This window comes from Sciurus vulgaris (assembly GCF_902686455.1).
Source record: "Sciurus vulgaris genome assembly, chromosome: 1".
NCBI lineage: Eukaryota > Metazoa > Chordata > Mammalia > Rodentia > Sciuridae > Sciurus > Sciurus vulgaris.
In genome coordinates, this window is record NC_136461.1 from 99,811,917 (window position 1) to 99,835,741 (window position 23,825).

The window sequence follows — 23,825 nt, forward strand, 5'->3', positions numbered from 1 at the left end:
TGGGAAAAAACACTTATTATATTCCCTGCTTGCAGAATACTAAGGACTGTCAAGCTCTGCAGTAAAGAACCTTCTCATCTTCATTTATCTCAGTTTCCCCCAGGAAACAGCCCTCACTATAGATGACTTCACAATCTGAAAGACAGAGCTGGCTTCCCAGAGGAAAACTTCCAAGTCACACACTGGGGAGAATGTCATTCGTCTGTTGATTTATCAGATGAAGAAACTAGCACTCAGTGACTGGTTCCAAGTTTCACAATTGGTGAGTCCCACATTTGGGTTGTTGCTAAATCCCTGGACCTTTTCAATGTAAGAAAACTCCAGTAGTTATAGCAGAAAGAAAATTGGAAACGTATATTTCAAATTCTACTGGCCATGGTGTTTCCTAAACAGCATTCTGTAACCTTGGATTTGAGTCCTAACTTTGCCATTTCCTAGTTGAACAATCTTAGTTATCTTTCTTCCATCTATAAATGGGGATATGACACTAACTAGTAGGATTATTATTAGATGTTACTATTACTAAACTGAGACCCAGAAATTGAGATTTGCTCATGGCTAGCAGAGATGAACCTGGGACTGAAACCCATGTGTTTGGCTTCTGAATCTTGCACTCCCTCTACTAAGCAAATGATTTTTACTGATGCCCCTTGGATCATGCATTGGGCACTGACCCTGAAAATATCCTCACATAAGGACAATTTGCTTTTGAGGCAGAGAAATCTGAAATGGTGCCCAATCTAAGTGGAGTCAACTGGAGGTACTGTGGGAAGAAAACAGAGTAAGTTCAGAGAGATCTTCCTAAGTCCCAGTCCTAAATTTTTTTTTTTTTTAATACTGCTTCTTGAGTTTCACTCCAGTCTCAGTTTACCTGAATGGGAAACTCCAGTAGTGGGTCTAAGAATAGGTATTCTTGAACAGATCCACAGGTCATCCTGACTTACCACCTTGATTGAGAAGCACTCTTCTTCTTTAGGCAAAAATTTATCACCCACATAACTCTAGAACCCTCCAGAACTCACAGATTAGTGCCTGAACCAATTTGGTCTTCAGGTTTCCCTTTGTTTCACAGAAACCATTTTAGGGTGGGCTGTGGGAGGAAGCTTCTAAGAAGCCTCTGGGGAAGGGTTGAACCTCTGAGGCTAAGAGGGTGGACGGACTCAGCCTCACTTCCTCCCTCTCCTCATCTGGGCTTCCTGTCGTCACAGTACCGACGTATTTTTTTCTCCCTTCACTTCTCCTTTTACACAAATAACGCCAGACATCTGTGTTACCAGCCTTGTTGTGGCCACCTCCGAGAGAATCACCACATTCTTTATAAAGGACTGAGACAGGGAGCCTGCAAAGGTAAGACTGATGCTTTTTAACCCAGTTTGAGAGCAAAACTGAACCATTTTATGAGAGGTAGGATGTCTCCTTAGGAGTCTCCACATACCTCTCTAGTAACTTTAAAATCTCTGGTTTCACAAATATTTAGTACTGAAAGAAAAAAAAATTAGTATTATACTAGCAGCAACCTCCAAGGCAATCGGGTTGAAAATACTTCAGCTTAACTGGGTTCCCATTATCTGCTATCTCTTTGAGCCTGGGTCCTAAGATTAAATTACTACAGAACTTGAATTACTTATTCTGTGTGGTAATTCCTGATGCCTGGATCTTTCTGTGTGAGAGGAAGTTAGGGTTCCAACTGCGTTGGTCTTTGAAAATTGTTTTTGTGGTATTAAATGAGAGAATTCATAGTCAGAGCCATTCAGAAAGTCAGCTGGGAGAGGTGGATCTTCCCCACTTGAGAAGTTTTCAGAGTTAGTGACTCCTACTGCGATTTCTCAGCGTCACTAAGTAGAAGCATATCTAAAAATTGTGACACAGAAAGTGCTCAGTGACTGTACGGTAGGAGGTGAAGGCCACTTTGTTGGCATTCAAAGAGCAGGAAGAATATAGTGATCCTCAGGGCTCCCCCAAATTAACTTCTCCTTAGTGTATAAAACATGAATATTAATAAATATAATACAAAATACACTTATGAAAGGCAAACCACAAAACTTGATGTTCACGAGCCATGATGTTGCAAAGAATCAGCAAAGTGGTAGCCTAGTTTTGGTTCTGACTTTCTGTGACTACCATGGTAGCTGCTGGTCATCACAGAAAAATATATATCAGATCTTTCTTCTTCCAAGATCTGTGAGACTCTCATTTGATTATGCCCTGGAGGAGAGAGAGTGACCATATCCGCCTACCTAAGAAGGAGGAGTTGGGATGGGGCAGAGGGTTCTGAATTTCAAAGTACTTCAGGAGCTACCAAGCCTCGAATTTAAAAATAAAGACCAGACTTTCAAATTAATTCACTTAATAATCACGGGGTTAGGCATCTCAACACTGTACTTTGGAAAGTATTAGTGGAGTGGAGGAGGGGGCGTGGTAGGAGGGGCATATTTTATATTTGTCCAGCAACAGCCCTGTCCTTAGGGAGTTTCCCTGAGAGATAGAACATATACTATGGAAGAAGTTGAGCCAAAGAAGTCTTAGCTGCTGGATGAACCAAGTTTTGCTTTCTCACTCTTGAGCAGAATCTGTACTGTTTTGAAACTGCGGTTGAAAAGGAGCAGAGGCTGAACTGAAACATGATTTCCTGTGGTGTTTCCTGTGTGGGCCAGTTAAGGGTATTTAGCTCCTAAATGGAAGGACTGGGTACCTTTACACTCACAGAAAACGTTTCAATCACTGATACCATTACTACCACCTGAGTGACCTCGTCTTTGTCCTTCGACAAGAGGCACAAACTAGAAAGGAAAAACTCAGTTGGTTTCTTGTGCCCTCTGGTCAACTCCAACTACTCAGAGGCCTCAGACTTCTCTTCTTCCCTATTGCCTCCGATCCTGCAATGTACCAGTGGCCAGGCATTGTGCTCATTGCTGGACACAAAAGGATAACTCATGTGGTGCAGTTTCAAAGAGGACAGACACAGCAATACACAAAATCAACACAATGTACTCTTTTCTCGAAGGGCTGAAGAATGTGCACAAAAGGTAGGAGGAGCTTAGGAGTATGCCAAAGACTCCCTGAGAGAGGAAGTGATTGCTTAGCTTCACTTTTAAAGAAGTACGGGTCTACTATGTAGACTGGAGAAAATGACATTGCAGACCGAAGGCACTGTATCTGCAAAGTCAAAGAAATTTGATCCCCACACATATTAGGAATGAACTTAAGCAAGAGAGACAGCAGTCTAATAAGTCACAGGACCACAGGAAATGTGAAGCCCCTTCTCCTACTTGGCCTTGAGAGTGGATTGCAAGATCACTGAGCACTGGTCCTGGGTCAGTCCTGGGCCAACCAATGCTTGAGACATGCTAGTATCTATGGGATGTGGCTTTACATGAGTGTGAAGAGGCAAGTTTCTTCCTCTTCAACCTAGATTTTGTCCTATATCAGAAGGAAGGGTGGAGCTTTTGTGAGGTTATAGTCATTCTCCTTCTCTCAGCTTTTGTTCCATAAACTATGTTGATTTAATTAGTGGTTTGATGTGTGTTCCTAGATTAGTCAATCCACAGCACTTTATACCCAGCACTTTATATCCACTTTGTGTAGAGGGCCCTGGGCCCTATGGACTGGGCATCTGCCTTTGGGAAATTCCCAGGACCAGCTGCCACTATAGGTACAGACCCAGAGAAACCAGGCAACTGAGCTGAGCTGGCCTCCAGGGTAGCTGCTGGGGCAGAGGAGGGGAGGATTGCAACTGGAGGTTTGGATATCAGTTTGGGAAGGTTGTCCAGAAGTAGGTTTCTGGAAAGAGTAAGATGATGCATTTTCAAAGTCAGTGGGTGAGTGATTACAGAGGAGGCTGTGAATCTGTATGTTGGGATATAGAGGCAGGTCCTCTCTGCTCATCCATTTCATAGGCACATCGTAGAGTGCCTACCCAAGTTCTAATGTCAGTATGTGATAACTACAGCCAAGAATTGTTGTAAAAGAAAAGATGGAACATTTCTACAATCATTTTAAATGATGACTACATTCCAAGTGATAGAATGTGCTTGCAAGAAATTTAGAGATTATTCAGTTTCAAAAAACTAACTTTTAGTAAGAATGCAATAAATGTTAGCTTTTGTATTATTATGACCTGCTTATTGTTTTCAGTTGAAATTATTTAATTAACTCTTTAAAATGTCTTTCATGTCTCTATGGAATGTTCTTTCTTCCATACTGTACTAGATTCCCTTTCTTAGAGATTTCTCCCTAAGTAAGCATTATTAGACTGTGCTCTTTGTTTACATAAAGAAGATTTCAGTACATTTTAACACAATCCAACAAATTTAATCTGTCTGAAATTAATGTGCTAACAAATAAAGTATTTAATATATATTTAATTTGACAAAATTTTCTTTGACACTTTGTTTTTCAGAAGAACTAGACTGAGGAATAAGGCTGACAAATGATTTTGATGTCTCATATCTTTTAAAACTTGTCCAAGTAAACTTGAATTGATGACTTATTATTCATTCTACATCAGGAGCGAATAGAGGCATTCAAATCTTTCAATGGTTCATTCTTCTAAAAACAGCTATTATACAGTTGCAGCATTTATATAATTAGGGCTTACAGTGCAATTATTTTTAGATCAATCCTTAGGTAATCTTCTCACTTTCAAGCTTTTTTTTTCTTCTTTTAACTCCTATTGTGTGTGTGTGTGTGTGTGTGTGTGTGTGTGTGTGTGTGTGTAAGACTAGGGATTGAACCCAAAAGTGCTGTACCACTGAGCCACATCTCCAACCTCTTCCATAAATTTTAGAGACAAGGTCTCGCTAAGTTGCTGAGGCTGGCCTTGAATTTGAGATCCTCCTACCTCAACACTTTTTTTAAAAAAAAACTTTTATTGGAACAAATGTTCAGACTTAGAGAAAAGTTGTAATAACAACATGCTACCACATTTGCTTTATCTTTCCCTGACTTTCTCATTTGAGAGTAATTGCTAGATGATGTCGCATTTCCTAAGTACTTTAGTATGTATTTCCACAAACAAAAACATTCTGTTACATAACCACTTTACAGTGACTTAAGTTAGGATAATAATGCCAATATAATACTATTAACAATCTAGAGCGTTTATTCAGATTTGACCATTTACCCTGTCACTATTCCTTATAGTAAAAGGGACTTCCTGATGGCACGTTGCTTTAACAGCCCTGTCTCTTAAGTCTCTTAAACAGTTCCTGAGTCTGTCTTCATATTTCATGACAGTGATATTCGAAAAGTTAAAAGCAAGTTACTTGCTGGACTGTTCCTCCGTTTGGGTTTTTCTGATTTTTCCTCTTGATTAGATTTGGGTTCATCAGATTTCGATAGGATTACTACAAAGAGGGCTTTCCTTGTCTCACAGGAGTCTTGCTTAAGCTGGGCATAGCTTGCCTGGGGAAATCCTGGATAGGCCTACATAATAGGGACCCTCTAAAGCAAATGTCTATTTATTTTTAGGATAAGGAGGACAGAACCTCTACTGGACTGACTGTGGAGTAGTTCTGTGTAGCGGTTCCTGACACAGGGAGTGGCCTTATTCCAATAGTCACTATCCCAGCTCAGCTTCTGATAACATCTTGCTAAACTCCCAAACAGGAGGAAGTGAGCCTCCAAGATCATATGGATTTGTCTTTCCTCACTTTTCTCCCCTCCCTTCCTTGGTTATTTCTCTCTTCTTGATTTTTATTTTAACAAAAGGCAAACACATTTTTTTAAAGGCAAACAAAACACTTTTAAAGGTATTTCCAAGAAATGAAACAAGGAAAGCATTATTAAAGATCTTCTGGACCTGTAATTCATTCCTAAAAATGAGTGCTAGGGACCATCCTTAGGAATAGACAGATAGGTAAACTCTAAGCTTGATCTATTTTATTTTATTTTTTGGTACCACACTCCCAGCCCTTTTTAATGTTTTATTTAGAGAGAGAGTCTTGCTAAATTGCTGAGGCTGGCATTGAACTCATGGCCCTCCTCTGTCAGCCTCCTCAGCTACTGGGATTACAGGTGTGTGTCACTGCTCCCAGCTGAACTTGATCTTGAAGTCATTATTTACTAAACCAGGTACTTAGGTACTGAGCCATCTCATTTACCCCTCAAAACCAAGTATCAGGTAGGGGGTATGGTAATATTCCCATTTTTAAGATGAGGAAGCAGTGTAAGATATGTTAATCAAGTTGTCCAGTGCCAGATTTCTGACAAGTGACAGTGCCAGAACTCAAAACTAGATTTGTTGGATTCCAAAGCTATTGTTTTCAAACTGTGACCCATGAAATACTATGTCCTTTGACCTCTTAATAAGTAATCTTCACCAATGAATCACGATGATGCTCATGTTACATCTTCCCCAGACCAGGAAGCAACATCAGGTCAGCAGTTATCTACAGAGGGAGCAACTGACTCTTCCCTACCCCAGCTGCAGAGCGGTGACTCCTCCAAACCTCAGTGATTTACTGAAGCTTACCCTAGGCTGAGAGGTGGACACTGATCCTCATGTGTTTGTGGAGCATGGCCTCTAGCCCTGTTCACCTTACCTGGGTGAATGGCGACTCCAGAGATCCCACCCAGTCTTCTAACTGCACCACAGGGCTCTGCCCAAATCAGATTTCAAACAGTACTGTCCAGCCAAGACAATCTGCATGTAGCCAGCAGTTGGTGCTCTGTGAGCAATGAAGTTATGTGGGCCTGAGGCACAGGATCCTAGGGTACTGGGGATGATGTGGCTTCAACAGGCTTCTGGTCCAATCTCTGATGAGTAAGTTATTTGCCTGTCTAAATCAGTTTATCAGCAGAATTAAAAAATCAATCTCAAGGTTCCTGACCCTATGATATGTTCTTTCTACTCCATGACAGCAGAATCTTACCTGACTATAGAGCACAGCCAGCAATACCATTCAACCTTAGAGCAAAGAAAGGGGCCCAGACCAGCGAGACAGCCCCAGACTAAAGTCTGCCTGTCCGGGGTTGCTACCTGCTGGCCAGTTCAGAATCCAAGGCCAGATTAAATGCTTAAAGTCTGTCACCACCAAAACATACATGCAAAGGCTGGAGGAGGTGTCAGTCTATTTAAGTGAGCAGGCATCTGCATAAGGACACAGGATTATGAATACTGATCTTCAGTATGAGAATAAGTTTACAGTTAAACAAATATGCTTTTCTCTTGGAGACCCACAACAAACATTAACATAGAAGAAGTTTCTCAGAGTGAAAATTCCATTTTTATGTTTTGCTTTTATTTAATCTTGTTTATTTCCCAAATTATTTGGCCATAGATTCTTTTCACTCCCTATTACTTTGTTTTCGAATGAAAGACACAAATTAATAGCATGTAAACATAACAGTCCATGTAAACACAAAGCTGTCTGCTATAGCTTCAGATTGGCCCCTGAAATTGGATTCAATGACTGGAGCGCAAGACCTGCCAGAGGTTATTGAATTTTCTATCCATCCACAGCTTCTTCTAAACTTGATTAAGTTTAGGACTAGATTAGCTGGTGGTGCAAGTACATGTCAAAGAAAAGAGGAGGATAAAACTAGAAATCCACAGGACAGTTTACCATCCTCAGGTCTTTACTTGGAGGAAACTGAAGGATGAAGTTCATCACTGGCCTTCTTGTTGGGTCCTGGGAAGTGGCTACGGCAAAGTGCAACTTGGTTGGGGAGGTTTCCTGGAAACTGACGTCAGGGACTTTTTGCACGGAGCCATGAGTCATGGGGTTAGGAGTGGTAGATTTTAACTGTGGGTTGGTGTCAGTTCTTCTGGAAAATGGTTGAAAGGGGTGGGAGGCTCAATAACTAGCTGGTAACAGTGAAGAAAGGGCAGGGCAAATAAAGTAGCATTCTTTCTGGGTTTATATGAAACTGGGGCCATTGCTGCTTGTGATAAAAGTAGTGACCATTTTATCAAGTTGGCAGATCCCTCCTTCCATTTGTATGAGTCTGAGTAAGTGAAAAATCAGAAAGGGAGGAAGAAGAAGTTCTTCTTTCTGTGAAGGAGAGAATCTGTGGGGATACCCCAGTTTTATTGGCACCCTGCTAGTTGGTGCTCTGTGAGCAATGAAGTTATGTGGGCCTGAAGCACAGGATCCTAGGGTACTGGGGATGATGTGGCTTCAACAGGCTTCTGGTCCAATCTCTGATGAGTAAGTTATTTGCCTGTCTAAATCAGTTTATCAGCAGAATTAAAAAATCAATCTCAAGGTTCCTGTCCCTATGATATGTTCTTTCTACTCCACGAGATTATTTAGATAATGAACCAAGGTCATTTTATTTTTTCATTGAACAGTCTTATTACTTAGCGTAAATAGCTACTATACTGTTTCGGGAATTTAATGATGAATAGTTACTCCTATCCTCAAGGATCTCTTGGTCTAGTGAAGGAAGAGATACTTGTGGTTGATACAAAGTGGTTGCACAGGTGTTGCCAGGATTCCTTGGAGGGAGTGAGGGCTGGATGTGAAGAATTAGACACAATCAAAGAGGTCTCCATGGAAAAGTGATACAGCTGAGTCATCAGGATGATTACTAACTACATGAAGAGTTCAGAGGGAGAGAAAAGCGTGAAATTCAGCAGAGAACAAACAACACCAGCAAAATAAGGAAGGAGACATTGGATCAAGTATTCAAGGTTTATTGCTAAGTTTTGAAGATGGAAAAGACAGGCAGTATGCCCATGAGTTTAAGCCATGGACAGGAGCAAATTAGGAGGGTCTTTTTGACATGTATACCCGCACAAATTCTCCACATCAGTCAAGACAAACAGCATAGTTCTAATTCTCAAAAGAGTCCTCATGGCCTTTTGTATTTCCTTTCGCCCACCCACCCTTCCCTCCCTCTCCTTTACTCACTTCCTACCCACCCCCTCATGACTCTAGGCAATCCTTGATCTGCTTTCAGTTGCTATTGACTAGTTTTTATTTTTTAAAATGTTATGTAACTAGAATCACACCGTACGTACTTTCTTGTCTAGCTTTTTTTACTCACTATGATTGAGAGTCACCTATTCTGTATTGTGTTATTGCTAGTTCATTCTATTTTATTGCTGAGTAGTAGCATTCCATTGTACAGTAATACCACAGTTCATCCATCTGTTAATGGATATTGGGTTGCTTCTAGTTTTTGACTATTACAAATGACGGTGCTATGAACATTCCTGTACAAATTCTTGTATGAACATATGCTCACATCTCTCTTAGGCAAAGACATAGGAGTAGAAAGAAAAGCTGGATCATATAACTATGTATGTCTAACTTTTTACAAAACCAGCAAACTGTTCTTCAACATGGATAGACCATTGCACATCCCCACCAATGCCATGTGGGCGTTCCAGTTCCACATATCCTCTCTGACTCTTGGTTTGTTTTTAAAGACATTTCAGCCATTCTAGGAGGTGTGTAGTGGCCTCTCACTGTGGTTTTAATTTGCATTTACCTAATGACTAGTGAAGTAGAGAATTTGTTCGTTTGCTTATCTGCCATTCATATGTCGTCTTCGGTGAAGTGTCTGTTCAGATCTTGTGTGTTGGGACTAATGACACGTTAACGAACTCAGGCTGACTCCTTACTCCCGGTGAGCAAGATCAAGGCCTCAAAGGCGGTTTCAAAGGTTAATGACATAAATCGGACCACCGTCAGGGATTGTTTAACAACAGTTCCGTGAACAGTGATCAGCTTGTGCTTGCCATATAGTCCTATGGGACTCCCACCTGTGTGAACCCCCCCAGGCCTTGCTGACCTTTAAGCTGATTGGTTCCTGCCTAGCCTCCACCCTACATAAAAGCTGTGTGACTTCCTCAATAAACGACTGACACGTCGACTGTCCTCCGCAAGGAGGGCTGCGTGCGGGCGGTCAGTCGGCCCTACCTTTCCCCGGTCTGACCTTGGTGGGGAGTGTCCCCTTCCCTTGTCGCTGGTCAAGAAGAGCAAGGGGGCTTAAGACCCCAACACTTGTGCCCATTTTTAAATTGGGTTGTTTATTTTCTTACTGTTGAGTTTTGAATTTTGAGAATTCTCTATTCAAGATATAAGATTTGTTTTTCTTGAGAATGGGTTCTCACTCTGTTGCCCAAACTGATCTTGAACTCCTGGGCTCAAGCCCTTCTCCTCCCTTAACTTCCCAAGTAAATGACACTACTGTTGTGTGTCAGTATGCTTGGCCTGAGTACAAGCTTTTTATCTCATGTGTGATTTGGAAATGTTTTCTCACCTTCATGACTTGTCTTTCCATTCTCCAAACAGTATCTTTTAAAGAGATTGCAGATGTAGTTTGGTTTTGAAAAAGATCAATTTTCATTTCTTTTATAGATTGTGCTTTTTGGGTCTTATCTGAGAGCTTTTTGGATAACCAAGGTTAAAAATATCTTCATTTTTGTCTGAAATTTTGTAGTTTTAGGTTTTATTTTCAGATCTATGATTCATTTTCAGATACTTTTTGATCTTTACTTTATGACCAAATTCTTTTATTTATTTATTTTTGTACATTGATATCCAATAGCTTCTGCATTATTTGTTGAGAAGAGTATCTTTTATTTTCTAATGTACTGACTTTACATCTTTGTCAAAACTCAGTTATCATGTCTGGGCTCTCTATTCTGTTCATTGATTATGTTTATCTTGACATTTATACTATGTTGTTTTTAATGTAGCTTTATAGAAAGCAATAAAATTAAGTAGTAATTGACCTCTAACTCTTCTTTATCAAATTTATTTTTACTAGTCTAAGTTCTTTGAATTTCCAAATGTATTTTACTTATTTTTTTATAATTTTCATTATGTGGGATTGAAACCCCTGGGCATTTTACCACTGAACTATATCCATAGTCCTTTTAATTTTAAGACAGGATCTTGCTAAGTTACTGACTGTTTTAGTCAGTTTTTTTTGTTGTTGTTGTTGTTGCTGTGACTAAAAAGACCCAACTTGAACAACTGAAAAGGAGGAAAAGTTTATTTAAGGGCTCATGGTTTTGGAGGTCTGAGTCCAAAGAAGGCCGGCTCCATTTCTTCGGGCTCAAGGTGAGGCTGAACATCATAGTGGAAGAGTGTGACAGAGGGAAGCAGCTCACATGATCAGAAGAGAGTGACTCTATGCTCCAGATACAAAATGTATACCCCGTAGCCATGCCCCCAATGAGCCACTTCCTCTGGTCACACTTCTACCTGCCCCCAGTTACCACTCAATCATATCAGGGATTAATACACTGATGAGGTTAAAGCTATAGTCCAATCATTTCTCCTTCAAATCTTTTTACATTGTCTCACATGTGAGCTTTTGGGGGATATCTCACATTCAAACTATAACACCGAGGATCTCACTAAGTTGCTGGGTCTTGAACTTGCAATCCTCACGTCTCCATCTTCAGAGTGGCTGGGATTAGTGTTGTGCACCACTATGCCCAACTGCACATTAATTTCTTAGTAGATATCAGACAGCAGTTTATCTGTTTCTTCCTTTCTCCCACCCTCTTTTCTTCCCTTCTTTTCTTTTTTCTCTTTTGTGGCATGGGGATTAAACCCAGGGATATTTTACCACTGACCTATATCCCCATCCCTTTCCTAATTTCTATTTTGAGACAAGGTCTCACCAAATTGTCCAGGCTGGCCTTGAACTTGCAGTCCTCCTGACTCAGCCTCTGCACCAAACCAGTAACTTTTAAAGATATTTAAATGATGAGAAAAATATATTTATAAATTTTAAAATATATTTATCCATGTAGTTATGATTTCATGATCCATGTAGTGCTGTTTATTCCTTTATGTAGCTCTGTACTTCCACATGGTCTAATTTTTCTTCCTCCTGGACAGTTTCCTTTAATATTTCTTGCAGTCTGGATCTACTGATGAGATTTTTTTTAGCTTTTATATATGTTATTTTTGAAATATATTTTTATTGGGTATAGAATCTCAGACAAAAATATATTTGCTTTTAGTATTTTAAATATATTATTCCACCAACTTCTGGATTAAATGTTTTCCAGATCTACTCTCTCAGGCTATTTTAAGATTTTTACTTTTATCATGGATTTTGAGCAATTTGATTATAAAGTGTCTTGTTGTTGTTTTCTTTAAGTAACTTGTACTTCGGGTTCATTGGGCTTCTTTGAATTTCATCAAATTCATGATTTATTTCAGTTATTATCTCTTCAAATATTTTCTCTCCACTCTTTTCTCTTTCCTCCTTTGTGGACTCCAGTTATACATATGACAGTAAAAATGGTTTCTCAACTCATGGATGCTCTGTTCATTTAAAAATATATTTTCTGTTTAATTGGGGATACTTTTATTGTCCTCAAGTTTATAATCTTTTCTTTTGTGATGTCAAATTTTTCATTAATTCAACCCAGTGTACTTTCATCTCACACATTGTACTTTCATCTTTAGAAGTTTGGCTTGAGTCTTTTAAAAATCTTTCCTATGTCTCTATATAATTAAAAAATCTGGTTTAATGACTTTATGTACTAACCTAACATCTGGATCAACTTTAATTGACTAATTGATCTCCATATTATGGGTTCTTACTTTTGGCATGCCTGGTATTTTTAGTAAATACAGACTTTGTGAATTTTACCTTGTCGGGTACTGGATATTTTGGTATTCCTATAAATCTTGTTGCACTTTGTTCCAGGTGCTTAAGTTACCTGGAAAATGTTTGAATCTTTTGGGGTGTCTTGTAAGATTTGTTGGATGGAACTGATACTGTCTTAAGACTGAGGAACATAGTCTCTACGACAGAGGCAAGACCTGTATTATCCAGGGGGCTCTGACTAGATAAATGGGGCCTTCTGAGAAAGAAACAGGATGGAAGAGTGGAAAAGAGCAAATAGAAACAAGAGGCTGGAGTGATGTACAGAAGGGATCAAGGTATGCCGGTGACTTCTAGAAGCTGATAAAGAATTTTTCCCCTGAACCCTTCGAAAGGAATGCAGTCCTGCCAGTAACTCCATTCAGACTTCCGATTTTCAGAACTGTTAAGAGAACAAATTGGTGTTGTTTAAGCATGAATTTTGTTGTGATTTGTTTTGGTAGCTAATATAGGTATCCTCTGCAGATCTCTGATGTTTGTTCTCTGAGCAGCTTTCTCTTCTATTTCACTCTGTCCTGTAAACCTCGTCTGCCCTGGTCAACTCAGAGAATCTTCCAGGATCTCCCTTTCTGACCTATGGAAGGTCAATGCTGTATGCTAGGGCAATCAAACACTCACATCATTTACTTCCCACTTTTGAAGGGCATTGTCCTTCACTGTTTTATGTCCAGTGTCTTGCAAGCCATCATTTTATAATCTATACATTTTTTTCAGGTGAGAGGATAAATCTAGTCCATGTTAATTTGTTTTGACCAGGGACACACATCTCAGATATGTGATTTTGTATTTTCTGTTTGTTTGAAAATCATAATCTGCAATAAACTTTATTGAGAGGAGTACAAAAGAGTAGAATATCACCTAAGAAGAGAATCATAAACTGTGAAACACAAAAAAAGCTAGAGCTTTTAAAATTACAAAACCAAAAATATGTCCCTTAAAGTATTTTCTGATATTTTGAAAATTGAGGCTGTGTCTGGATTCTTCATTATAAAGCATATCTTAATTTAAGTTAGCCAGATTTCAAGTGTTTGGTAGCCACAGTGCAACTCTAGGGTATAGAGAATCACAACAGTCAACGTTTAGTTGCTCAAGGAGATATACCCATGTGAATGTGTCAACTTGAAATGTTACCTCCATGAAATTTTCTTTTATCAGCCCAACTAAAAGTCTGAATTTTCATGGCATTTGGTGCTTTCTTTGAGATTTAATGTATTTTATTGCTTGATATATCTTGTGCAAAGTGTGACAGAAAGGATCTGCAAAAATCTGGAAATGAGGACTGCTACATGTCACACTATAAGAATTAAATAAATAAAAATATTCTAGATATAAAGAATAAGATTATTTACTCATAAATGTGTTTAGGTCCATCAGATATTTGATCAGCATGATACTGATAAAGGTCTGGGATGTACATAAATCCATCATCCACTCCTGATGATATAGTGGTCTTTTAGCACTAAATAATACAGGTTCTGTTTATTGTGTATTGGTCATGTCATATGCTAGTGTCTCTGCTAAGCTCATTTAATCTTTGCATCACCTCATGAGGTATAAATACCGATCCCCTTTTACATAGGAAAAATAGTGATTAGAAATGCTAATTTGGTTTCCAAATTACACAAAGCTGTTTAGTGGCATATGTGAGAGATGAATTCAAGTTTGATCTGAAAGCCTGTAGAGTAAATCATCATACATATTTTTAAACCTGCTAAGCATATTCATATGCATTTGTAAATGAATTAATTTATTTTACTTGATTAAAGTAATGGTATAAAATTAAGAGTAACCCTAAGGTTCAAAGCAAGAAGGAAAAGGGAAAAGAAAAGGACAAAGAAAAGAAAAAGTAAAAGGTATGAAAGAGATATGGATATTTGATGTTTTCAATAGAGACATTTATTCTACTTCTATGCAATAGAAGTAACTTATTTATGGATTATTTACTATCTGGATGACTTTGATACTTGGGCATCTTGGCAATGCAAAGACAGTACTGTGGATGGTATAGGCAACTCATGCATGGGAAAAGGCATAGTTTTAATGAGGAAAAAACCCAATAACTTGATATTTTGCTTTATGTAAGTCACCTGCACAGTTTTAAAACATGTGTCACTCTACAGAATCTTATTCTCTTTGAGAGAAAAATTCAAAATTTTCTATATGACTCTCTAGAATCAAGGACCAGTTTCTGGGTATTAATGTCCTCTCTGAGAAAATGATATTCCATTTTTTAAAAACATCAAGCTCACATTGATCTCTCTTTTTGCCTCCCCATTGCATATTTGTTGGATTTTTTCACCTCTGCTATAAGAGTGACATCTTCTAGAAGATGGCTACTGTTTAGTCATGGTCATGTCTCCCACAACATCTAGAACAGAAAACACCATAATGTTTCTGCAATAAAAGAATGAATGAGGCATAGGTATGTTCCCTCCCATTTTCATATAGAGAGATTTACAGACCAAACTTGGCACATATGAATCTCAGGGCATTTGTGGAATGGATTGATTAAGCTTCTGGCATTCTCAGTGGCTTACTGACCAGTCAGTTAATCCCCAACCTTGGGAGCTGCCTTCTTAAGTTAGTGCCCAGGCAATAGTCACTAATGCCTGCACATGAACTGAGAAACACTGGTCTGATCTATATCGATGTGACTCATCCTTTTCAAAGAATGGCTCCATTGTTTTCTTCTACAGTGCTTAATTCAATATTAAGAATTGCTTGCTGGATTGGAACAAAAGTGAATATTGAAGATGAGCCAATTGGTACCCCAGTTCAGAAACTAAGAGAGCAGAGAATATGAGGAAACATCCCAGAGAATAGCCATAGCTCAAACCCAAGGTGATGCCAGTGATCCTTGAACCCTGAACATTTGTGTTTTTGGGTCCACAGTTCCATCTTGCAAAACCAGGTCACTTACTTCCTTCCATTTTTGTTTTCTCCTTTTTAGGTCAAGATTATCCCAGCATGGGCATGAGTACTTTGAAATTGCTGAAATATGTCTTGTTTTTCTTCAACTTGCTCTTTTGGGTAAGTGTCTCTTTTGAGCATGGCTGAGTTAACCTTCCCCAGCAACCCCTATCACCCCTGCTAAACTCTCCCTCTCTCTCCTGTATTAAGGAGTCTACAACCTCAGTATACCTGGGTCATGTCCAGCACACCCAGCCTAGAAGCAAAGGAGAAATAATTTTCTCTCTTCTTCATATCCTTCCACAATATAAGCCTAAAAAATTGAAAATAACCAGTGTAGCTATTAATGGAAGTGTCATTTGTCTCTAGGGGCTTTAGGCTCTTGCTGCTCACAGCTGACATCTATAGGGTGAGAAACAGGCTGCAATTTGGGTATTGAGCACCTCTTTTTTTTTTTTTTTTCTTTTGATCCTTTGATGAATAGGCGATTGAAAGAGAAGTCACCTTTTCTGGGGAGAGTTCACTGTACCAAATTTAGCAACTGAATTTCAGATACAGGATGGGTTGACTATAAGGAAGATTCTTATAAGTTTGGCTTCTCTAGCTTTCTACCTAGCAAGATAAACTTCCTCAAGCAGGGCACCTACTCTACATGGTCAGTTTCCAAAGGGAAGACCATGTATGAGCAATTGAGGAGACAAGGAATAAGATATCTTAAGCATGTAGCCAATCATATATATCATAAAGATAATGTGTGGCTCATAGGGGTGACCTTTCCATGGTATTTGAAATTCAATAGGAAGAGATACAAGTGGAATTCTGTTATGAGGAAGCTGGGATTTCCTTTCTTCAAAGAGTATAAGGAAGTTGGGTAAAAAGATTGTTCCTGAGAGTCTTGATTGAACAAAAGAAAATATGTGATTCTGATCTCAAGAAAGTGAGAATATGCATGAGGAGATACTCCAAAACCACATTTTGACTTAGAATGTGGGATTCTTCCTTTCAGTTCTGTGGCTGCTGCATTTTGGGCTTTGGGATCTACCTCCTGATCCACAACAACCTTGGAGTGCTCTTCCATAAACTCCCCTTCCTCACGCTGGGCAATGTGCTTATCATCGTGGGTACCATTATCATGGTGGTTGCCTTCTTGGGCTGCATGGGCTCTATCAAGGAGAATAAGTGCCTGCTTATGTCGGTGAGTCCTTATAGCAGATGGGAGATGATGCCTCAAGTCCCAAATAATATATTTCTTCATAGATCACCACTGACACAGGGAAATTATGGGGTTGTCACCTCAGATCATTCAGGTCTGTCCAGACCAATGTATTTTGTTTCTGTCTGGGGTCCCACAGGTAGGTAGGAGAAGGCATTATTACTATCCTCCTTGGCATCCATTTTACATTGTTAATAATGACTCTTGTCATTATAATTTCCCTTCATATCATTTTAATTTTTCCTCATATCTGGTTGAAATAAAGTGCCTTCCATCTGCCTAAGTTCTCATGTTGGAACATACTTCAGGACCTGACTTACAGTCACTAACTGATGGAAAAATGATCACTAGACTCTTCTGAGAATGGTGGCCCTCCTCAAATAGTAGAAGATACTTCTTTAACTCTTATCTGCACAAGATATACCATAGTGAGAGTGAACCAAGTTAAGTGAGGATCTTGGCTGCAGCCCTGAGGTATAATGAGAGAAATATTACAGTCTTCCAGTTGCTCCCCATCAGGTAACCATCCTGAGGAGCACCTTCAGGCTCAGCCTTTGAATTTAAGCACTATGAAAAAAGAGCTCCACATTTCTCTAGTGTGAAATAGGCTGATGTTTAAATTGCTTCCTTTATTCAAGAGATGATGTCGAATATGCATTATGTACATGATATTCTGATAGGCACAAGGGGTAGGAGTGAACAAAGTTAGAAGACAGTTGATCTGGTCCTCTAGAATTCCTTGTAGGAAAAGAACACGTATTCCTCACAAAGCAAGAGAAGGCTTGAATATCTGAGTTGTTGGGCACAGGAACATCCTGCAGGTATACAGAGACCTCCTTGAATGTTTTTACGGTGGAGAAGGATGGGTCAGAAACTGGGTTCAGTGTTGTAAGCATGTGCCTGCTTTGTCCCAGTTCTTTGTTCTGCTGCTGATTATCCTCCTTGCTGAGGTGACCTTGGCCATCCTGCTCTTCGTGTACGAACAAAAGGTAAGTTATAAAGAATGTGACTCATTGTCTTACTGTTGAAAGTGGGGAGTGTGCCCTAGAGAAGAAGGTGGTACAAAGTAAGTCCTACATAGAGATAGAAATGAAATGGAGGGTTTGAGGAAAGAGATTAATTATAATTTGGGATAGAAAAATATCATGAAGGAGATTGTATTTGAGTAGTGCCATGAAGGATGACTAGAAAGAACAAAACAAGTTTTTCTCCCTCTGACTTACCTTCCTCTGTGTATTTTACAGTAGAGAAAGTCTGTCTCAGGGTAGCCCTTGATTTAATCACCCCTGTTCCTCCTTTGTAAAATCACAGTGCTGGAAGGACAAAAGTTCCAAGTATTCTTTTTTCTTAATGCCATCTTACCAATAGTACTTCTTCTGATATGTATACATCCCCTCCCATCAGTTCCCTAGACCTGAGGAGACCACTTGGGAGGGAGGAACAAGTGGATGCACTAGCTATACTAGAAATTCCCTATTCCTTGAATTCACCTGCTTTTCACAATGTCTTCTTTTCTGGAACGTGCCCTACCCAGCTGAGTAAGTATGTGGCTGAGGGCCTGACCGAAAGCATCCATCGTTACCATTCAGACAACAGCACCAAGATGGCGTGGGACTTCATCCAGTCATATGTGAGTACAGAAGGACTCCTCCTCAGATCAGCCCAGACATGATTTTCCATCCTTAGTCCTAGCTTTCCTTTCCTGGAAGTTTCAGAATCTAAAGTCCTTAGCCCTGAGGTCCAGAACTATTGCCTGGCTATCACAAACAAGGGAGCACAGGAATTGGTCTGATTGGTACAAAGTTATCTACAATCTCTTTGATCCTTTACAAACTCAGGATCATTGTTTAAGCCCTAAGAGAATGTGAAGAATATGCAAATATACCATATTGGATTAATTTATGTATTCTTCAATATTTTGCTGAAAATAGCAATGCGTAAACACAAGAAATCTCTGTTGAATTCCCAATGCTTCCAAATTAGACTTGTTATCTAACTTCCCAGTATACCATTCCTTGTGTCCACAGCCCACCCACAAATATAAATTAATCTGTATTCCTTCCTTGGTATGTTGGGGGACAGGAAAATTTAGGAAGGGTTATGCAGACATAATTTGTGTCTCAAACAATACTACTGTGACCACATTCTGGCTCTGTGTAGTGTAGAAGAAATGACATAGGAATTAGAACATAGAGACCAGTATTGTGTGGCCTTTGGATTTTCACGTAACCTCTCTAGATACCCAATCTTTGCTTTTTTTTCCAATTTAGTTTTGAAACTTTTTATCATATAATTTTCAGAGATATACAAAAGTAAAGACAATATTAGCAAAATGAATCTCTGAGTCCATTGTCATCACCATGACATTTTTTCACTGTCATCTCACCTAATCCCCTGGACTTTTGTGCTAGAACATTTAAAAACAAATACTATATATCATATCATTTCATTCATTAAATATAATTAATAAGCAGCTATAATCAAATTATCCTAGTTTTCTCAAAAAATTTTCCAATTGATTTGTTCAAATTGAGGTCTAAAGCAGGTCCATGTGTAACAGCTGGATGATATGTCTAATTTTCTTTGAAAATAATATCATTTTTTTGTTCATGCTATCTGCTTATGAAAAGAAATTAGATTATTTGCTCTGTAGAGTTCCTCATTTTCTAGATCTGGCTTGTTTCTTCAAGGTATTTTGGTGGCAGTGAATCCTTGTTTCCCATAAGACCTATGAATCTAGAAGCTTGACGGCTTCTGTCCAATGGAAAGACTCTCATAGCTAGTACTTCCTGCTGCATCATGTAAGCAGGTGCATAATGTCCAATTGTCATGCTCTTTGTGTTCTAAAGACTAGGTAGTGGGTCAAGATGTGGTTAGCCTGATCCTCCCATTATAAAGTCCCCTGACCATGTAATTCTTGATCTCTAAAATGCATGTAAATTAAACATATCCTTTCTGTTTCACAGAGGTCTTATGTGACTAAAATGATATAACAGGGTTGAAAGCACTTTGTTCAAAGGAGCTTATAATAGTAGACAAGTTCTGGACTTTCTGCTATTGAACCAGATCCAAATGCTCACCTTTTCCTCCACTGTCATCTTCTTCCTATTGGCTTTCTAACTATACCTTTTTTGGGATTTGGTTTTTAGCTGCATTGTTGTGGTGTAAATAGCACAAATAATTGGAAGCATGGCATACCAGAGTCTTGCCCCCAAGATGAACACGTTAAGGTAATTTTGTTGGCGACTTTTCTGTTATTGGTTTATTTGTTTGAACTTTTAATTTACCTTGGGGACTGCAATTATAAAGGATCTGAACTTCCCATCTAGAAATAGGGAATTTAGAACAATGGATAGAGCAGGTGACAACCCCAGGTAATAAGAAAAAAAAATGGAACAAGCTCATTAATTAGAGACACTGTGAAGAATCTTGCTACACTAAACTATATGAATAGGGAGAGTTTGTGTGAAAGTGGCAGAGGGTTGTTGAGATACATCTCGAGCAAAAAGTGTATCTGCAGAGGGTTGAAAGTGAAATTTATAGGACAGAGGTAGAAAAACTAGTCCCTCTGTCTTTTTCTCTGCTCCCTCCTTGGAGATGGCAGGACTTAGCCCCTTAGTGTAATAAATCAAAAATGAAGGATGATGAGTTGAGAGAAAGAGAGACTGTGGAACTGCTAAAACAACCTTCCCTTAATTTGGGCCTCTAGAATAAACTCAGAGAAAAAGCCAAAGTCATCTTCTAATGACAATTTCCTAAGATCCTGCCCTCACTCCACATTACTCACTCCTGAGGTTGTTTGGAAATCTACAAAACTTTTTAGATTTGTGGAGAAAAAGTAGGGTACTCACCAACCAGCACTCTGGAGCTTGGTAGGGCTAAGATAGATTAATTGGTTGTTGAAGCAGAAATTAAAATGCAAGCTAATCTTAGAATTACATAGCCTATATTCCCATTTGTTAATCTTATATCAGCCCTGAGTGTTCAAAAAACATAAGGACATTACTGCTGACTGGCCTCTCGGGAGCTAGTTCAACTCAGTGGGTAAGGATCTAGGACTTCTAAATTAGGTGCCACTGTAATAATAATGCCAACAGAAAAATCTTCATTTTGATATTCTTTACTTTTTGCATGTTCCTTTATTCATGCAAAGAAAATAAAGATATAGTACCTGACCTAAGTCTCCTTGATGACATATGGCAAGATACACATTATTTTCCCAAATAATCTTTCTGCTAAAGTTGAATTATAAAGTAGTATTATTTGTACCTGTAATTTTTTTCTAGGGTTGCTATGTAAAAGCACAACAGTGGTTTCACTCCAATTTCTTGTATATCGGAATCATTACCATCTGTGTATGTGTGATTCAGGTAAGAACTTAATCCCAGAATAACTATGAGGATTAAATGAGTTAAGTCACATAAAGTTTTAGAACAGTACTGGGTACACAGTATACGTGCAACAAATACTATCTATTTTAATTAAAATATGAATTTTCCTCGTCAAGAAGCAAATGATGTTATTATAGATTTGACTTAAGGCATATAGAATATATGGCATAAAACACCTATTTGTCAACTTATTCTTTAGAGATATGAGCAATTCACAGTCAAATTAATAGCTGCCAGGCAGAACACTAGTTTGTTCCCTCACTCAGCTGGCCTGGGAAAAGACTAATCAATAAAAAAGTACACCTGAAAATTTGGCCTTGTATGCTGAGATAGTTGATGGAAATTATGATCACTTTCCTGTTTGTGTCTGTGTTTAGTTTGACAAATGAAGGGTGAATTGGGGGTAGTTTTTGTTATGTGATCCTTTTCACATTTTTCTACATAACGATTGGGTATATGACAGATTATTTAAGACATAATAAAGAAACTCAGAGAAAAATGATCTTTCTCTGCTTAGAAACCCAAAAGTCATAGGGCACAGGTAGAGATGACTCACTGCATGATGTTCAGTAAGCAGAATGTGACTATACCAGTAGCAGGGTATAAAGATATTCCGATACTTTATGATTTACTAACTTGTCATCATTGTCCCCATTTCCCTGCCCAATTCTAAGAATAGAGGCTAAATTCCCTGAGAGGGAATTGGGAACGGTAGTGGGAAGGGTGGCTGCAGTGTAGTCGGTATGTTATTTTTCTGTGGAGCCAATCCCAGGTGTTGTGGTAGAAATGGCTTCTCTTATGAAGGTCTCACACTTTCCCAACTCTCTTCTCAGGTACTGGGGATGTCGTTTGCATTAACCCTGAACTGCCAGATTGATAAAACCACCCAGGCCCTAGGGCTGTGACCTGCAACTGCCCTAGGCTGGAGAGACTTGTTTCATCTCTGAAGATACAAAACCACTTGCAGCATGAAGCCCCAAATGATCACCTTCTGGACTGGCATCTTTGTCCTCCTTTCATCTCTTCCCTGTTTGGGTTCCTGTCTTATACAATCAGAGAAGAGGGTGTAGAGCAGGAGCTTCACATCTCAGACAGCCAGATAACCATCCACCTGCTGATGGCAACAGCCATGTCCCTCAAGGTGGTGATAGATACCAGGGTGATTTTTAGACATGAGGGGCCAAGAAGACCTGTGGCCCTAGAGGCTCAAGATCAAAGGACAGTTTCAGGATTTGAATGTTTGCATCTTCCCATTTTCAAATCACTCTCCTGCCTCTAAATTATGCCAAGTCGTCTCTACAAAGTCACACAAGAGACAGACTGAAGGGAGTTCTGGAGCCAGACTCACTAGATCATTGTCACAATTCTCTGTTTTCTTTTGATCAGGGGCCTTGGTTATAAGAATGACAAAGTACTCTCTTCAAAGGCAAAGTTTCATTTAATTTTCTTATTAAAAAGTGCCTTGTTGATTTATTCTAAGCCTTTCCAGAAAAAAAATATTCAGTGACTCATATTTTTACTTCAGCCAGTCTCTTAACTTTTGACTTACATAGCCATGGAGAATCTCAGCAGTACTAGTATCTCTGGTAGGTTAGTTGATAATCACATTCAGAAGGGTTCCAGTGTTATTTTTCTATCAGATGAGTTTTGTTATTTGTATTTTATTTGTATTATTTTAAATCTTCAATAAATAAAATAGCTTATGGTTTCAACCTCAACTTTCTTACTCCTATACCTCAAACACTTTTTCTCATTACTCAGTGGCCCTGTCAGCAAGACAAGAATATTAGCTATTACTGCATAATGAGTTAGTCCAAAATTTAGTGGTCAAGAAAAACAAACGTTTGGCTGCAGTTATCTCAAGTGTCAACTGGAAGGGAATCCACTGCCAAGCTCTCATGAGGCTCTTGGCAAGCCTCATATCCTTACCACTCATGCTTTCCACAGGGTCACCTCATGACATGGCATTTACTTTTCTCCACAGTGAAACATCCGAGAGAGAGCATAAGACAGAGCATCTAAAACAGGATCCACAGTCCTGTTATGACCTGGTTCAGTACTGTCACATCAGTTCTGCTGTATTCTATTCCTTAGAAGTGAGTCCAAAAGTTTAACCCACACTCAAGGGGAGCAGATCACACAAGTTTACGAATACCAGGGATAGATAGCACTTTGCCCCTCTAAGAAGTTGACAACCCTACTGTATTTGTTGGATTAGAAAAAGAAGCTAGACTAAATTGTCTTTTTGACATCTATGCTTTGTAAAACAGAAAATTAGAACATATCCAATACGAAGACAAACATAAAGAACTCAAAGAAAGGTAGGAAAAGGAATCAGTTTTTGTTCTTGAAGGTTTATGTAGTATCTCCCACCTCCTGAAAGGAAAACTTGTCATCACAGTGGTAGTCTGTAGACAAACCAACATCTTTTGCACTTTTCTGAGGTGTGGAAGAAGCAAAGGCTACATTCCCTTGAGTGTCATAAGTATCAAAAGTAATTTACATGTAGAAAATGAAATTAACCATTATATCTTCCAAACATTTAAATACAGTTTACCATTGTATCTTCTTTGTTCTCATATCAGTGAGTGATAACACCAGGCTCCTAGCTGTAACCCGGGCCTTCTCCTTAACTCTAGCCTGTACTTTACTCCCAACAATCATTCAACCACAAAGTTATAAGGATTGTATAAGGATTGAGTCATGCATTATCAAGTCCATCTATT

At 39.0% G+C, this 23,825-nt stretch overlaps 1 protein-coding gene across 2 annotated transcripts; it reads left to right on the forward strand.

Moving 5' to 3' along the window:
* The first annotated feature begins 1,202 nt into the window (after positions 1–1,202).
* Positions 1,203–22,811, forward strand: CD53 (CD53 molecule). 2 transcript variants are annotated; one of them, XM_079145063.1, is made up of 8 exons: positions 1,203–1,347; positions 15,536–15,615; positions 16,502–16,690; positions 17,623–17,697; positions 18,243–18,338; positions 19,858–19,938; positions 20,995–21,078; positions 21,933–22,811. In XM_079145063.1, exons 2-8 carry the CDS (start codon positions 15,553–15,555, stop codon positions 22,002–22,004), a joined length of 660 nt encoding a protein of 219 aa, XP_079001189.1. In that variant the 5' UTR covers positions 1,203–1,347; positions 15,536–15,552; the 3' UTR covers positions 22,005–22,811. The 2 variants fall into 2 exon arrangements, with proteins under 2 accessions (XP_079001189.1, XP_079001188.1); XM_079145062.1 differs by lacking the exon at positions 1,203–1,347 and adding an exon at positions 15,269–15,426.
* Positions 22,812–23,825: the final 1,014 nt, after the last annotated feature.

What these genes read in the sequence shown, in the direction of transcription:
- CD53 (XM_079145063.1), top strand. Translation starts at nt 15,553, where the DNA reads ATGGGCATGAGTACTTTGAAATTGCTGAAATATGTCTTGTTTTTCTTC. An exon ending in TCTTCAACTTGCTCTTTTGG is followed by an intron (nt 15,616 to 16,501) that starts GTAAGTGTCTCT and finishes TCTTCCTTTCAG; the next exon opens with TTCTGTGGCTGCTGCATTTT. An exon ending in ATAAGTGCCTGCTTATGTCG is followed by an intron (nt 16,691 to 17,622) that starts GTGAGTCCTTAT and finishes GCTTTGTCCCAG; the next exon opens with TTCTTTGTTCTGCTGCTGAT.